General features: G+C 39.8%; 1 protein-coding gene across 6 annotated transcripts in view; it reads right to left on the bottom strand.

Annotated features, from left to right (window-relative positions):
- Eml6 (echinoderm microtubule associated protein like 6) overlaps positions 1-18,056 on the bottom strand; it is a 336,360-nt gene that overhangs the window by 33,140 nt on the left and 285,164 nt on the right. For all 6 annotated transcript variants that reach the window (XR_001234170.1, XM_013514625.1, XM_013514624.1 and 3 more), the window contains exons 26-27: positions 9,514-9,715; positions 9,278-9,404 (exon numbers count right to left, since the gene is read on the bottom strand). Coding sequence is in view for 5 of the 6 variants with exons in the window: in XM_013514625.1 (XP_013370079.1) it covers positions 9,278-9,404; positions 9,514-9,715 (329 nt within the window). In the remaining variant the exon portion in view is untranslated. The remainder of the gene's footprint in view (positions 1-9,277; positions 9,405-9,513; positions 9,716-18,056) is intronic.

Consider the following 18,056-nt stretch of genomic DNA (forward strand, 5'->3'; position numbering starts at 1 on the left):
TTTGTTGCAGTCCCAAATTAGTAGCCTGCTTTAATTCTTTACTCCCTAATGATGGGTCTGCTACCAACTTTGTATGTAAAATAAATGTAATGGCTACAGTAATACTTGGAGTCAAATAGACTTAAACCAAACAACATTTCAGTTCTTAATAGACAGGTGACATATACCTAAAATAAAACAAACAAACAAACAAACAAACAAACAACAGCAACAAAAATTTAACAAAGAGCAGTAAATAAAATCAAGTTTATGGTTCATAAACCTATTAAATTTAACTTAAGCGAATAAGACAGAAAATAAATTTTAAGGTATGCTTATTATCCATAGGAACAGTTTAAGAAAATGTTTAGAAAACCTTATTGCCAGAATGGAATTCTGAGGTCAGTTGGAGCTAGTTCCTGCCATTTAACAAATGAAGGTACCACTATTTTAAAAGGCTCAAAATCTGCTTCTGTTTTCATTTGGTGAAAAGTTTCTTACTTGCTAAAGAACATATGTTGTTAACGACAAGTGAATATGTACCAGAAAGACTAGAATATTAATGTAAGAGAATATTCACAGGTCCCTTCTCTATAATCCCCTGCTAAGAATGCTTCTGACACTGCCACCTTAGTGCTTCCTTCTGTGGCCACTGAAATAGAGGTAGGATAAAAGAAAATGAAAACTAGAAGATGAGGAAACTTATAATTTTAAAATTATACTTCTAAGAAAAAATGGCAGCTCCAGGACACAATATTTATTCAAGCTTTTTTTTCTCTGCCCAGGAAAAATATTTCTAGGTCCTTCAAGACTAGGCCCTGGTCCTGTGCCTTTTACCTTGTAAGTTGTGCTCCCTCCTTCTAACACCCACTCCCAGAATTGTGCTGTTAGGAGGAGAACACACATCTCAGCTTCAGTCTAATACGGCCCTCTAACCCAGCTTACCAGATACTGGGAATCTTGGGTAACCCATCTGAGGGAAACCCGCAAATCACATAAAGCCCCTACCTCTGATCATAGGTGCCTTTCTTCCTTGAGGGCTGGCATTCCGTTTTCTTTAAGTGCATGCTTTTAAAATTCTGCCCAGTAAACCTCTGCATACATCTTCCTAATGTACCCTGGAAATTCTTTTTCTGTGACAGAAGTCAGCAAACCTGCAACCTGCTCTATGCGTCGGGTGGGTGACTCAAGGTTTCCCATCTCATTTTAGGGGACCTCCTTGGACTTCGTCTGGTGATGGATGAAGAAACAGTTGCCTTTGTGACAGAAGGAAGTTTGTGAGTGAGGCTGTTTCTTCCATAGAGGACTGGGACAGGGATGCTACTTGGGACTCTTTCCAGTACAAGTCTGGGGTAACTTACACTCCACTGAACCAGGGTGACTGTTTCTGCTATTGAAGTTATAAGTCCCTATTGTTGCTTGGGAGGGAAGAAGGGTCAGGAGAGAAATGGCAGAGCTCAAAAAGGGGCACAGAAGGAGAGGCAAGAACAAAGATTATTGTTCAGAGTCCTCACTTGTTCACAGCTCCACAGTTTGAGGTTATTGAAAGAGGAGATACTAATAGCTGGAGTTACCAAAGATGTGTATTTCACAGGGCCACTAGTGCATGGGAATGAGTCTTTAACTATGGGGACTGTTGGAGACACTTCTTATGCACACTCATGGAAAGAAACATAAAGGACATACGGCTGAGGAAGAGGAGTTGCCTGAACCCCTAGATCAGTCCTAAACACCCATTGTCACACATTCTCTGCCAATCAAAGGGGATGATATCCACAGCATTGCTGAGATTCAGGCCGGAGTAAGGGGCTTTTGGCTTCCGGCCATTGTATGGAATTACCTGAAGGCAGAAGCCAGATGGAGACAGGGCAGGAAGGATGGCTAAGGGTGCCAACTGCTTAGGGGCATGGAATTTCCATGCTAGATTTATGAATTTTAAAGAGCTCAAGAAGATCTCAGACTTTGGCATCTAATGCAAATGTACCAGTGATTGGAAATGAACCTAAACTTTGGTAAAGTGTTAAGAAGTTTATTTATCCCTTCAGTAAGTACTTACTGAGTGCCAACATGTAGAAACTGTGCTTTCACAGAAGTCTTCTTGGGTAGCAGAAAGGGTAAAGAATCTCAGGCAGCCGGAAGCCTGGGCCTGCTGAGGTGTGCTTCTGGTAAAGCAGAAGTTGGTTGCTCAAATCTCATGGTAGACAAGTTGAAGTGTATTAGAACTGCTTTTCACTACTTATCCTCCTGAGGTTGTAGGCATGCAGTGAGACTCTCCTAAACATTTGAGTGTGTGTTTGGGGAGGAGTTAGAAGGTAAGAAGGTATAAAATAAAATCTCAGGAAATAGTAAAGAAACATTTTGTACTTGGAAAAATCCTGGAAAGTATGGCTATTACACCTCCTTGAGGCACTCTGGGGACTTCAAAAGCCATAACTGTACTTGAGGAAACACTGCTCACTCCTTTTTTATGTGACCTCCTCTACAGTGTTCCATGGATTCTAGAGCTAAAGAAGATTTACAACTTCTAATTGTATATGGCCACCTTGCATTGCTGACATACTGTCCTATTATTAGGACTAAGCAGATTGGTATCAGAGGTAAGACTAATGCACAAGACATCTTCAAGCCTTTGCCAGAAGACAACCAGCTACTCTCCAGGTAAACACAGGGTTTCACTGAGGCTTCAGATGTAAGCAGAATTCCAAAAGAAGTTGAGTTTTGCTTTTAGTCTTACTGAGCCAACTCTTCTGATATAAGTCAGAGATTCAGAACCGAAAAAGGGGAGTTGAAAGATGCCACAGGCTTCACATATTGGAGAGGTAAGAGTAACAAAGTTGATATAAAATTGTCATCAACTGGCTTTGGTTTAAAACATGGTTCAGATGAAGACTAAGTTTCAAAATGTAACTTTGAGCATTTCTACTTCAAAATGTGTGCATTATTTCCTCTGACAAGTAGCTGGACCTTGGAACACTATCACTTAGAAAAAATAAATATTAAAGATGATGTTCAGAGGACAAATATTTTTAAAAATGACTTTCTAATTTTATTAGGGACTCTATCCTTAAAAACCAAATACAATACAAAAATTTAGCAAATGAAATTTGAGTGATAAAGTGTACAAAAACATTGTTTCTTACGGGTTCTTTTAGAAGAAAAAGGTGGTTGTGTATATACTGTTACAAATAGCTAAATGATGTAGAGACTGATAAGCAGTTAGAAAGGGGCCGGGCCCAAGACAGAGTCAGAGCAGAGAGGAGGCAAACCAGGTCCGTGGTCAAGGCCTGAGCTGACACAATCTAGGTCCCAAGATGAAGACACGATGGCAAGGCCTGAAGCCTCCCCAGAGATAAACAACAGCTGAAAGCTGTACTGTAAATATACCATTTGGTCCAATAAGCCTAAGCAATGTAACAAACACAGAGAAAACACAATGAGCATGTAGAGAGATGTCCAGAATACTCTGACTCTCACCCCTACTACCCCTGCCAGAAATGCCTTTGATCTTTTCCATGCTTTGTAGCCTGGCTATGCACCTTGTTTTTCTATTAGGTCAATATTAGTGACTGCACTTGTAATCCTGCAGTATGGTTATAGTTTGACCCAAGCCAACCTGTGATGTGATTTTACCATATAAACCCCCTAGACAAAGAGCCTTCATGGCAACTCACTTTTGGGACCCCTCCTGCCTCTCAGAGGGTTTCTCTTAATAAAACTTTTTCTTCTCTGAACGTCCTTTGTCTTCAACCCCATTCTTTGGCATGAACACAGCACACCTAACACATTGGGAGTTACTTCCCTGTGAGAATATTGCCTATCCACGCAAAATGCCTGGATATCTAGACTAACTATGTCAGATAAACCAGTGACTGAAATGATAAATATCTTAATTCCTATAGTTAGCTGTAATTTACAAGTAAGTGACATTCAGCTGTGTTGAGACTATTCAATTTCAGTGCTAAAAATTAATTTTTCTACTTATTTTCATGGAAGGGAGAGAAGACCTTTTCAAGCCTGCAATAAAGCAAGAAAGGCTGGCAGCAAAGCCCAAGGCTTTTCTGAGAAAGAAAAGAATATGCCTTATGGTCAGAACAAAATTTGAATTTGTGCCTATTAGATATGTAGCTTCTGAGGAAGAAGAAAAAGAGGGGACTGAACCTCTCCTTTTAGTAATAGGGGAAAATGCTGTCACAAGCAAAGTCATGTTGTAACGAAGGTGTAGAAACACAAAGTGGAAGTCATGTATTCTTTCCTTTGTTCCTAGGTGCACAGCCAAACACTGCATGCCTTAAAAGATCTTGAAAAAAATGCACAGTGCAAACTCACGTGCATGGAAAAAACAACCTGCATCCGAGGAACAGCTAAACCTTGAACCAGAATCAGGGATGAGTCCAAGGAGGGCAGAAAGGTGGGTATTTTCCTGTAAGAATGGTAAAACTGGGGCTGGGGATTTAGCTCAGCGGCAAAGCACCTGCCTGGCAAGCGCAAGGTCTTGAGTTCGGTTTCCGGTACCAGAGAAAAACCAACCAACCAAACAAACAAACAAAAAACCAAGAATGGTAAAACATGGGCATCACTTATTTCCCAGCTGGAACCTGAGGGACTTGGTGAGCTGCAAGTTTTGGTGAGCTTGGTGAGCTTTAAGTTTTTGCTTCTGTGTTCATATTATTTACTAACAAAACCTTCATATCTTGACTGGGAGTATCTTCCAACATTCATGACACTCCTAGTTGTGCAAAATACACACATGACTAAGGAATGGATGTTTGACTGTCCTGTCCAGCAGGCGATGCCGCAACAGTGACCACTGCATCTGTGTCTCATTTTTCTTTCTTCAAAGTGGCATTTTAAAAATCCCAGATCTGTTCTCTCTTCACCATGGTCTATTTGGTGTATCAAGGTGGGCAGTAGCTACAAAACCATGAGGAGATTTATTGGTACCTGGATGAGAACATTTCACAGAACCTGTTGATTCTGGATGTAGGGCTGGAAGCAGTAACTGGTTGAGACTTTGGGATGTCTCTTTTTGGAGAGGTGGCAGTTGCATTTTCAATCATATACTGTATAGCACAATTCAAAATAGGGGCATTTTAAATATGTATACATGGTAAGAAGAGTGGGATGTAGTAGATGTTTATAGTTTGGGGTGCATCTGGAAATCAATCACTAACTTTGCTACTAGCTCTGGATTTTGGTTGTTGTGTAAGTGGTCACAGTGCTAATGCAAGGTGGCACTATGTATTTAGTAACACTCAATCAAGGTTCTTTTATCCTAGGTCACAGTGACTTGTTCAAGGGTAATCATGTGACCCATCTGAACCAATATAGCATGATAGGACATGTGTGAGGTCTTGTGAATCAGAAGCAGTTTTTTCCCGCTGATTTTCACTCATAGAGACCGAAAGGTCCAGGTACTGCAGCCTTTTTGCTATGTGAAGAATTTGAATAACTCAGAAGAAGGAGAACTCAGATATGGAGAGAGAACAGAATTGCAACAGCAAGATTTAAGTGGTTGTATCAAGAAACACCTGAAGTTGCCCTATCCCTAGATTTCAAGACATGTGAGCCAATGAAAGCCCACTTTGGGCAGAATTTCTCTATGTTATAAATTAAAAGCAACATAAAATCTAGGTGTGGCCTTGGTAATGTGGTAAAAGCTACTTCTTAATTTTTTTAGGCAACTCTAGTAATATGGTACTAAGAAAACATTAGGGATTTTGTCATCTGATGAGTTCAGGAGAACTGTTTTTCCTGAAGTCAGAGTACAGAATGCTATTTCTTATATTGTGATGATGGTAAGCACTGCAAAACTATGCTTTCCCCTCCTTCTTTTCTTCTTAAAGGGAACTTCCTGACATTTTAAGTACCCAAGAAATGATTTGAGCTTGCAGAAGGACAAAGTAGCCATGGCATGGTAAGAAAACCTGGTGAAGTAAGAAATGAGGTCAATGGTTGAGAGGAAGGGGAGCCAGGTGAGCATCGGGAATCCACACGGCAGGCGAGGGTGGGAAAGGCATCTTTAGATCAGAACTGGATTTGCATCATCTGGGAAAGAAGAGCAGTGTGGCACAGCTCCGAGTGTCCAGAAAAGGTACAAAAGCATGGGTAAATATGAAGTGGGTAATTTCATAAGGGATTAGCTATCTGGTAGGTATAACCCAGTATTCTTTTGAGAGCAACTGCAATTTTTTTTCTCAATTTTCTCACTTCTCAGAAGGGAGTTGAAACTGAAATCATATGACTTCAGAAGAATAAGAACTCACGATGTGAAAGACATTGCAAAAATTCACGATTTAAAAGTCACATAGTTATTTCAAAATCAAATAACTGAATCCAATTAGAAACAACCTTGACTAACATGATTTAGGAATTGGGAATTTGATTGCTTAAAAAATGATTGATGCATAATGTGCAGCTGTCTTTAAGGCATTTTTCTCAATATGACAGACGCTGTGCTCATCTCAGCAGTTTCTGTTTTTAGAAGCTGGAAAGGGATTTAATTTAGAGCTAGAACTGCCCAAAACATTGCTAAGAGACCAAACAAGCACGGTGCAGTCATTCCAAGCACACATCTCCACTGGTCCTCAGGTGCTTCTCCCTCATTAGTCTTGGCCAGGTGTCTACAATGACACCTGGGAACAATCAAGGAAAGGTCATTCAGGCCTTGAAGCAGTCAAAGAGAACAGCATCAGGAGCTGTTGGCTGACCATGCTGAACTTTCTGAGAGAGAAGCTGCTGGAGCTGCATGCTCTTGATGCATGAGGCACCCGCATCATTTTTCTATCTCTCCCTTCCCTCTCATTTTGAGTATGCTGGAGTCTGTACAACCCTTTTCTTCACCAGCAGAAAACTAAGGTGTGCCACACAGCTTATTGTCACACATCTCATCGACCCACCACACCGAGGACTCAGTTGTCACCCTCACATTCTATTCCATATCTTGCTTTTTCACAAGTCCTGAGTGCACCTACTTGTTCTGCACTTACCTATTTTGTGATTCAGAAGCTGCCTACTGTGTCATCTCTGAGGTTCAGGTTCCCCTAAAATTACTGACCAGGGTGGGTAGAGACCATTTGCTCTTGTTTTTGGCTATCCTCTCCCTAGATGGAGGCTGCTAAATCAGGTGGCACTCACTGCTCAGTACTAGCTCCCTGGCTGGTGTGGGCCTGCTGTGTGCCAGGCAAGCTGTGCAGCTGGCTTTGTCTCTCTGATTACAGTCCCCTCTGGACACTGATGCTGTCAGGGCTTTTTGAGGTATCAAGGAAGTTGTTCTCTGTAGAAAAGGCTTGATTATTCCTTGTAGACCCTATGCTTAGCTTAAAATTGTTTTCTTCACTGCATTCGAGTGTGAACTTCAAAAGTACCAGCAAAGGATTCAAATCCCCACTCCTATATCTCATAATACTATTAAGTTTTTCTTTTGTTAAAAAAGAGTCAAGCCAATGGGTGCTAATGTATGGCTTTTCTATGACAGGTTTTCAATGTGGCATGATGAAGAAAGAAATCAAGTAGTTCCAAAATTCTAAATTTTAAAATGGAAAATTCTTAAGGCTATCTCTACCTTCACACGACTCAGCTTATATTAAATTGGACAGTGTGGCCTTTTCCTAGGCTTACTCAAAGAGCCAGTAAGACAAGGAGGCATTTAGATGAGCTGAGCATTAAGTTTGCAGTGAGTGGTAATGTTGGGGAGTTAGGGTTCTGATTAGATGATTGTGTTTCAGTGGCTGATCTAAATCTCAGCATGATGCACCACAACACTGTGTGGAAATCAGCCAGGAGCAACCTTGGGATGATAACCAAGTCCACATACTTCCTAGTGCAATGTGAAATTGGGAAGGCTAAATTGTTTCAAAGAAATGTGTAATTGGGGCTGGGGATTTAGCTCAGGGGCAAAGCGCCTGCCTGGCAAGTGCAAGGTCGTGAGTTCGGTTCCCGGTACCGGAGAAAAACCAAAAAAAAAAAAAAAAAAAAAGAAATGTGTAATTTAGGCTGATTTTTTTAGAGTACATTATGTAAGTGGGAGGCCTTCATGTACTTATGTATTTATAGTTTTTTCCTTCTCACTTCTTAGAAGTCCTTTAAAATCATTTTCTCTGTGTGGCCACTTTAAAACCATGCTACAAACAAAATAAACTGTACATTAGAGTTCGTGGCAGAAAAACGTTTTAATTGAAATAGAACTCTAAACCTTCATAATAACATCTAATAAAGATGTTAGGGAAAAGTTATGGCTCTACTGCATCAGATTCAACCTTCTTGCCAATAGCACGCCCACCACTTACCAAGCTTATTTTAATGTCTGGCACTGAACTGAAGGAGGGGGTTGGGAGGTCATATCTTATCTCTTTGCATCTGAATCCCTATTTAATAGTAAGAAGTGATAGATCTTATTTACTGAATTGAGGTGATAGGGCTTTCTGACTAATAATACCAGTTCAGTAAATATGACCTATCAATTGCAAATAACTAGAATCTCATAAATTATACATCATAGGACCAGTGTAATTGTGAACATCAAGACTGCCATGAGATGAACAGCCCACACAGAATTCTTAAAATATCTCTGAGATCCATGAAATTCTCTTTAAATATTAGAATTTTTATTCCATATTTAGCTTTCCTAAGTATGAACATAGTAAATTATATAAAGATGAGCTTTTTTTTTTAGAAATTTAAAAATGTTTGACAATTTGTCAGTGTTTAAAATGAGAGATCAAAAAAGACATAATACTTGAAACCCTCTTCTTACGTACACCATTCAAGCCAACAGCACCAAATGGGTTAGGCCTGGGATTACTGACCTCCCTGAACAAATGTCGGCAAATGAAGAAAATGTGGGCACAGGAAGAAAAGGTACATACCAAGTGATACAGCATAACAAAAGAGTGGTTAGAATGGAAGACAACTGTTCACAACTCTACAACACTCCTCATAGCTCCAGAAACCTGACCTCCCTCTTCCCTCACTAATCAGTAAGCTCTCCTGCCAGCCATTAAATTCAGGACAGCTTTTTGAGTCATCCTGGCCTCACCAGGCAAAGGAAGCCCAGTCTCACCAAATTTCATGTCTATTCAAGTCATACTCCATAATCACCCTTAAAGTGTAACCCACTTTTGCCATGTATTGAGGGCACTGTGCAATTTCCCCCATCTAAAGCCTGTGTATAGGTTAAGACTATGCAGATTCTAAGAGACTTACTTAAATAGTAACTTTGAGGGTCACAAAAACCACATTCTAAGTGAAATAAGTTTCTTGTCAGCTGTAACAGATGCAAGCAACCCTCGGAACATCATACCTTTCCTCCACCGATGCTTCTTTCAGTTGCTGGTGTGGTTTGGTGCCTTCCATTTCCCTGATGCTCACAGCATAGACCTTGGTGGTATAGTCAATGGCCTTCTCTCTAGCAACATCGCTGTCATAGCCTCAAACAACAGAGTTTGGGGAGTGAATTGGTTTGTAGAGGCTCAGCAGAGGGCAGAGGGGTGGAAGAAAGGGGACTTTGCAAGACACACAGAGTTTGCTGGGGCTCACCTCCGTCCTCCTCTGCATCAGTGTCTGACTCCTCACTGTCTACTAGCTTGCTTTCCTGGGTCCCCACAAACTCCCTGGTCCAGATCATCAAGGCTGTGTCAGCGCCACCCACTGTTAGTAGCACAGAGTCATTGTGCAGCCACCTCACATTGGTGACATGTGCACTGTGCCCCACGTACTTCTTGAATCTTGCGTGCTGTCCCTGTAGATAAAGGCAGAAATTGGCAATTAGCTAGCCAGTGACTCAGTAGTTCTGCCTCTGGGTTATTTCATCCATGTTACTTTCTAGGATAGTTTCTACTGGATGTAATGAAATAGTTCATTTAAAGCAGCAATTTCTCTACATGTTACTACAATGCATACTCCACAAGGACAGTGCTAGTGGACCAGGTGGTGGCTTTTTTCTAACCTCACCTGGCTTATAACAGATCCTCAATAAGTACTGTCTGAGGTAATAAATGAAATGTTTCTGGGAGCGTAATGAAGTAAAAAGGACTCATTTTTGCTTTCCTCAAATATCAAATGTGCTGTCTCCTCAGGTCTGTAATATAAATTCCTGACTGAGAGCCTGGCTGACATATGAGATGAAAGGTCTTTCCTGCTACCTCCGACAGTGGCCCTTGTACCGTAGCCTTAGCAATGACACAAGAGTAAGGTATCGCAATTAAGATTTAAAACAAGCACAGCAGCAGTTCCTGCCATGGACACTGGAAAACTTATTCAGGGACACAGCAAGCTCCTTTTCAATAAACATAATCAAGTAAACCAATTTACTAGTAATCACGGGAAGCTTTTGGAGTAGGGAGCCCAGGACATATCACACTGGTCCCCAGGTGGAGAAGGGTAGAGGGCAGAATGTAGTCCATGGCTCTCTCCAGGGAAGTCCTGACAAAGATGAGAAGCCAGAGCAGGCACCAAAAGACTTCCATTTTGGGCTCCTGAGACACAGCCCAGCAAAAACAGCTCCAGTGGGAGCTATTTAAAGTGGTAGAGTTTTTCCATTCTCTTGGTGCTTCCCAGGGAATACCTTATGCAATGTGAGAAGCCACATGAGCTCACTGAGGTCATGAGAAGGTCACCAGTGTCCCAGATTAAAACTTTAGTGTACAACTGACCAGTGGCATCCAGAGAGTTTTGGACTTGGATGGTGGAAAACCTGAAACCAGTGCAGACACATGGCAGGGAACAGGTGCAGGAGTTTGAAGCTCTTGGTTAAGAGCTCTCTGTATCTGGCTGGCCCCTCCCTGCCAGCTCAGTGGAAATACCCACTCTTCAGAACAGTACTGAGTCTAGAAAGATTAATGAAGCAAACAGGCAGGCAACAGGCAGTTCCAGGAAGCCCTCCAAAGCCCACCAAAGCCGTTGGCTTGCCAATAAATAGCAGAACAAAATAAGAATTTTCAATTTGCACAACCATGTGAATTCTTGGAACAGGGCAGTCACAATGGCGGCATCGATGTGCCCTGCTGCTCTTCCTGCTGGAAATATAAACCTACTCCAGTGCATCTACTATATGTTGGGTTTTAGAGGATGGAAGGTGAAAGGGCCTGAGAAATGTCTCAGTGCACTCTAGCTTACATATAGACAGGATGGAAGAAAGAATTCAAAAAGAAAAATGCAGAGGGCAAACATATTAAAGTAATCCAAATCAGGCTGCAAAGAGAAAGAAACACAGAGGAGAGACAAGAACAAATTCTAGGCCACTGAAGCTATTTAACAGAATAGGAAGTAGATCAGTGCTCCATGGAACAATAAAGGAAATTCATAGTTACTAGTAGGTTCCAGAAAACCAGCTGCTGTCTCAGGAGGTGGCGGCTGTCAGGGACACTTGGTGGCATCCAATAGGGTGTGCAGAAGAAGCATCCTGAAGACCAGGCACAGCCAGCTGGACATGCAGCCTTCCATTCACACTTTACATACCGTTTCTCTGTCTATAAGATTTTGATATTTTGTGAAGAAACCTGAGGGCTTGAGGGCATGGACGGTTTTACAAATGTGACCAGAGTGATGGTCTTTTTAGCCTCTTTGTCTAGTGGAAGGGCAAGAAAGGAAGGAAGGTTAGGAGAAGCTATTAGCCAAAGAGATGGTGTCAAGGACAGCATTAGTTTCCTGGACAGTGAATTAAGGAACTGGGAAAGTGGGTAGGTATTGGCAAAGGGTGTGTCTCCTAGAAGCCAGGGTCAATGTGACTATGAGGAGATTGATGATGTAATTGAGAGGCTGTAAACTGTAAAACTGAATATTAACAAGATATATACTTGCCATATAAAGAAAAATGCCTGTACAACATGCCTAGCAACTCAAAGGGAAGAAGAATGGGGAAAAGGATGAAAAAGAAGATTTAAAATCTTAGCAGTTGACAAATAGAGCTTGAATTTTGAACACAGACTGGGTGGTAGTAAACAGATGGGATCGGGCACATTCAGGGTGGTATGGCCATAGACTGTGGTGGTAAACAGATCTCACAAGTAATAAGAATATACTGTGCTCTCCTCACTGTGCATTGTTGGTGTCCTAGCCAAAGGTTAATTGACTTAATATCACTATTCTGTATTATAGACATGCACTAATAGATAAAAGGTTGGTTGACTACATACTCATGGATTTATTTTTGGGTTCTCTACTCTGTTTCATTGGTCTATGTGGGTTTTCAGGCCACTATTATACTCTTGATTACTGTAACTTTGTGCTGTATTTTGATATCAGAAAATCTGATACTTTCAGCTTTGTTTCTCTTTGTTAAGATTGGTTTGTCTATTCAAGTTCTTTTGTGGTTTCACATATACTATCTTAGGATAGGTTTTAAATTTCTTTGAAAAATATAATTAGAATTTTGATAAGGTGGGCACTAAGTCTGTAGATTACTGAGGATAGTATAGAAATGTTAACAATATCAATTCTTCCAATCTATGAACATGACCTGTCTTTCCATTTATTTATGTTATCTTTTTTTCATTTTAAAGAGAATAACAAAAAAAGAACAATAGCAAAATACCAACACATAGACAAAAACAAAACAAAGCAAAAACAATAAAAATGATACAGGGTTTCAGAACAAAATCATAGGAATTAACAGATTACATATTGTTAACTTGAACAAAGTTGCTCAGATTACCAGATGTAAGAATGAAAGATTGATCAAACCATTAATGAGAGTAAGAAAATAATTGGTTTTATTTAATGCTAATGTAAAATCCAAAGCAAGAAGGTAACTGTCCTGTGGTGCTGTAAACTTGTGAGGTTACATGTGAAGCACTGAACTGAATTCTAGATGAGACAGTTTAAAAAGAAACTCAGTGTGCATAAAGGGATGGAAAGCTGGAAATCGTGGATATGGGAAATGGCCGAAGGAAATGTAGATAATAAGGATGGAGAAAAGGAGGGTGATGGGTGCCAATGTGATCTTCTTGCATACAAAGGTGGTTGGAGGACGAGGATGATGGTTAGTGTTGGTTCTGAGAACTTTGGCTTCAGAGAAAGGAATTGAGCTCCTGCTAGGGCAATATATTTTAACAACTGTAGCTTCTATAAAATGGATTGGGCTGCTTTGTGATGAACCATAGTAAGTTTCTCATCCCTTAATGTAAGCTAATACAAGTTAGAAAGGCAGTGGTCTGAGATGTTGCAAAAGTGACTCATAATTTGCAGTTCATGAGAACTGCAGAATTGAGGACCACTAAACACCTATCAAGGAGAAATTCTACGCCATGAGAACTTCACTCAAATTAGTGACTCAAACACACCATCATGTAAATTTTTATATGTATAAGGATTACTATAAACAGCATTATTGATTGCATAGGCCTTCAAGGTTTAAAAATCCAAGTAGAAACAACAGATAAATATTAGGTTTTAATGAAAGTGAGCAAGTATATGTAATAAACATGAAATATTGCCCCCCCCACACACTCATGGAAACTGGACTGAACATGTGACAGCTTCAGCAGCCTTGGTGACTGCACCTTGACCCCTCCCTCATCAGCATGGGAACAAACCTGGGTCCCAGACAACTTCAGGAACCTTGGTGACTATGATCTGCAAACTCCCGCACCTTGTGGAAGCTGAGCTGAACCCCAGACAGCTTCAGGAACCTCTTTGGGAACCTCAGTGAGCTACCTGCGGCCCTGCCCCACCAGCATAGGAGCCAGGCTAAGCTCTGAACAGCTCTGGGGGCCTCAGTAACCACAACCTCCCAACACTCATAGGAGCCGAGCTGAGCCCCAGACAGCTTCAGCAGCCTCAGTGACTGTGCCCTCCCCCCTCCCCAACCAGTGTGGGACCTGGGCTGGGTCCTGGACAGCTTCAGGAGCCTCAGCAACCACACTGTGCCCCAACATACCATCATGGGAGCCATGCTGAGGGGGACCTTAGAGTCCTTGCCCTGCCACTCCCACACAATTGTGGGACAGAAGCTGAGCTCCAGGGAATGTCCAGCTCTTTGAAAATGTCAAAATAAGGGAGCAAAATGCAATCTCAGAGCTCTGCTCCACATAGAACAGGTCCAGGAGACATCAACACAGAAGAGCTTAGAGATCATACACCTGAAATTGATGAAATGATAGCAACTGAAGCAAAGAAATAACTCCATCAGGCCATAGAAAACATCAGATCAGAAATAATCTCTCAGGTAAAAAACAGAAATGTCAATCTTAATGAAAGAACTGCTCAGTACATCTAAAAAAGATATAGATAAAAAAATAGAGGACCACAGAAAAATGATGGAAATCTTGAATGAACAGTAGGAAGAATTAGAATGCATGAAACAGATTCAAACAGATATCCAGGAAAATTAAAATTTCTTCAAAAGCTAGCAAAACTGCTTGAACAAAGCTGAAGATAGATTTTCAGACCTTGAAGACAGCATTGCAGCTAACAATCATGAAAGGAAGGATCTCTTAAAAATAACATGGAACCAGGAAATAACAATTCATTAGCTGCAAGATGATGCAAAGAAAAACAATGTAAGATTAATAGGTGTCAACAAAACAGAAGGAGTCAACACAAATGACATACAAAGACTATTTGCAGAAGTAATAGCAGAAAATTTCCCAAGCATGGAAAAAGAATCCGACATACAAGTAAGTGCGGCATATAGAACTCCAATTAGCCATAATCAAAATAAATCTACACCCAGACATATAATCAAGAGCTGAGAAATTCAGCAAAAGAATAGAATATTAAAAGCTTTTAGAGAAAAGAAACAGATCACCTATAAAGGAAAGCCTATCAGAATCATGGCAGATTTCTCAAAACCATCAAGTCAAGAAGAGCTTGAAGTGAAGTATTTCAGGTCCTGAAAGAAAAGAACGTCCAACCCAGATTGATATACCCTGCAAAACTATCCTTCAAAATTAATGGAGAAATAAAATATTTCCATGACAAAGAACAACCAAAGAACTTCATGAGCACCAACCCAACCAACAAAGAGTACTAAAAGACATTCTAGAAAGAGATAAAAATGATCACAATTTCAAGAACAACAATGGAAAGGAACCACCAAGCAGAGCAAGCAATTAAACAGAGGGAAAGAAGAGGAACCAATAGTATGAGAATAATGTGATAAAGATAAGCCAGTACATATCAGTTACAATCATCAATGTAAACTGTCTCAGTTCACTAATCAAAAGAAACAGACTGGCAGAGTGGATCAAGAAACAAAACCTAACAATATGCTGTATATAAGAAACACATTTAACTCAAAAGGAAATTCATAGACTGAGAGACAAAGGAGGGACAACAATACTCCATGTGACAGGAACCCAGAAAAAAGTGGGGTAGCTATTCTCTTTGCAGACAATGTGAATTTCAAACCGAGAATGATCAAAAGAGATAAAAAAGGTCATTACATACTTGTGAGGGGAAAACTGCAAGAGGAAGAGATGACAGTCATAAATATCTATGCACCAAATACAGGAGCACCCAACCATATAAGACAAATTCTTTTTTTTAATACTAACTATTTTATTGTATGTTGGCACCAGTGTATACAAAATACCCCCAAGAAATAGAAATTCATGAAAATTCAGAGAGGTAGATGTTAAGGACTGACAAAAGCAAAAGTTTGTGTTATAGAACATATTAAGAAACGAGAAGTTTTTGTACAGGTTTCAATTTTCTTTTTTCTGAATAGTCATTGGTTGGTTAAAAATGGTCTGGGAAACTCTCAAAAATTCATTTGACTACAAAGTGGAACAGACTTTCTGTGGTCTGAAGGGACTTGTACTTGAGGATACTCCAGTCAGGAGAGGATCATGCTGAGCATTCTTCAGGCAGAACTGTTTTAAGTCTGCAGCTGCCTTGGACACCTTCATATGGTTAAGTCTGGTCTCCAGTTGGAGCTGCTATAAGACAAATTCTAGGGCTGGGGATATAGCTCAGTAGCACAAGTGCCTGCCTGGCAAGTGCAAGGTCCTGAATTCACGTCCAAATGCAATAAAATAAAATAAAAAAGACAAATTCTAAAAGACATGAAAAATCAAATAACCAGTAACATAATCATAACAGGGGACTTTAATACCCTATTGTCACAAAGAGATGGATCAACTAGACAAAAAATAATCAGCAAAGAAATAATAACAAAAACCAAACTGCAGGGAAAATACTTCAAAGAATCAACAACTGGGATCTCATCCTACTGAAAAGTTTCTGTACATCTAAAGAAACTGCCCACAGAATAAAAAGAAACCCCACAACTGGGAAAAATTTTAGCTGATTGTCCATCAGACAAAAGTCTTCTATCTAGAACCTACAAAGAATTAAAAAAAACATCAGCCCCCCAAATTCAAAGACCCAGTCCAAAAAGGGGCAGCTGAGATGAACACACACTTCTCAGATAATGAAATACAAATGGCAAATAAATACATGAGAAAATGTTCAACATCATTAGTCATTCAAGAAATATAAATTAAAACAACATTGAGATTTCATCTCACCCCAGTAAGAATGGCTGTCATTAAGAAATCAACCAATAACAAATGCTGGCAAGGCTGTGGAGAAATAGGAACCCTTCTGCACTGCTGGTGGGAATGCAGACTGGTGAAACCACTGTGGAAATCAGTTTGGAGATTCCTCAGAAAACTAGGTCTAGAGGTCCCATTCAACCCAACTATCCCCCTGCTGGGAATTTTCCCAGAAAATCTAAAAACATCATATCACAGTGATATATGTGCACCTATGTTCATAGCAGCACAATTTGTAATTGCTAAATTGTGGAAACAACACAAATGTCCATTCACTGAGGACTGGATAAAAAAATTGTGGCACTTTTATATAATGGAATGTTATTCAGGTATAAAGAAAGATAAACTTGAGGCTTTTATAGGTAAATGGTCACAACTAGAGACCATACTCATAAGTGAAATAAATCAGACCTACATGTGTAAGCAACATATTGTCTCACTATTGTAAGTACCTGTAAGAGTGAATAAAAACTAGGAGGTATGATAGACATTGTGAAACAAAAGGAAAATTCTCAAAAATAAAGGACAACTGGGGTGTGGGAAAAGAGAAGGGAAAGAAGGGGAAATTATTTATGTATGTATGCATATACAGGATAGCTAACATAGTTGTACTACTGTCTTTTATGTCTCTACAGAAAGGAAGAGTTAATGATCACTTGATCAATGTTGCATGTCTGTATTTGTTTTCCTGAGAAACAACTTTGAAGATATCAATAATACAACAACCACTGTTAATTTCCTATAACTTTGTCTGTAACTCTGTATTGTTTGTATTGTTCTTATGCTATTTTGTAAATGGATGTCTGTTTGTTAAAAAAAAAAAGAAATTATACTACAAAGGTCCTGTGATAAATCAACATGGTAATGGAAAAAAAACAGACGTGAAGATCAGTGGAACACTAGAAGATGTGGATACAACTGACTACAAGCACACTCAGCCACCTTATCTTTGACAAAGGGGCCAAACATGTTCCCTGGAAGAAAGATAGCCTCTTTAATAAATGGTGCTGGAAAAGTTGACTCTCTGTACGCCAAAGACTAAAACTAGACCCATGTCTATTACCATGTACTAAACTAAAGTCAAAATAGATCAAAAATCTAAATATTAAAACAGAAACACTAAATCTACTGGAAGAGAAAGTAGGTAAAAATCTTGAAGATAGATGGTAGGCAGAGAGTTCATGAACAAAAACCAAACTGCATGTGAAATACTTCAAAGAATCAACAACTGGGATCTCATCTTATTGAAAAGTTTCTGCACATCTAAAGAAATCACCAATAAAGTAAAATGAAAACCCACAAATTGGGAAAAAATTTTAGCCAACTGTCCCTCAGACAAAAGACTTCTATCTGAGACATATAAATTAAAAAAAATCAGGACCCCAAATTCAAGGACCCAATCAAAAATGGGCATCTGAGATGAAGACATACTTTTGTAATGAAAAGATTCTAGTGATGAATAAAGACATGAAAAAATGTTTAATGTCATTAGTCATTCGAGAAATGCAAATTAAAACAACACTGAGATTCCATCTCACCCCAGAAAGAATGGCTATCATCAAGAAATCAACCAATAACAAATGC

This window comes from Chinchilla lanigera, unplaced genomic scaffold, assembly GCF_000276665.1.
Source record: "Chinchilla lanigera isolate Chin_1 unplaced genomic scaffold, ChiLan1.0 scaffold00023, whole genome shotgun sequence".
Lineage (NCBI taxonomy): Eukaryota > Metazoa > Chordata > Mammalia > Rodentia > Chinchillidae > Chinchilla > Chinchilla lanigera.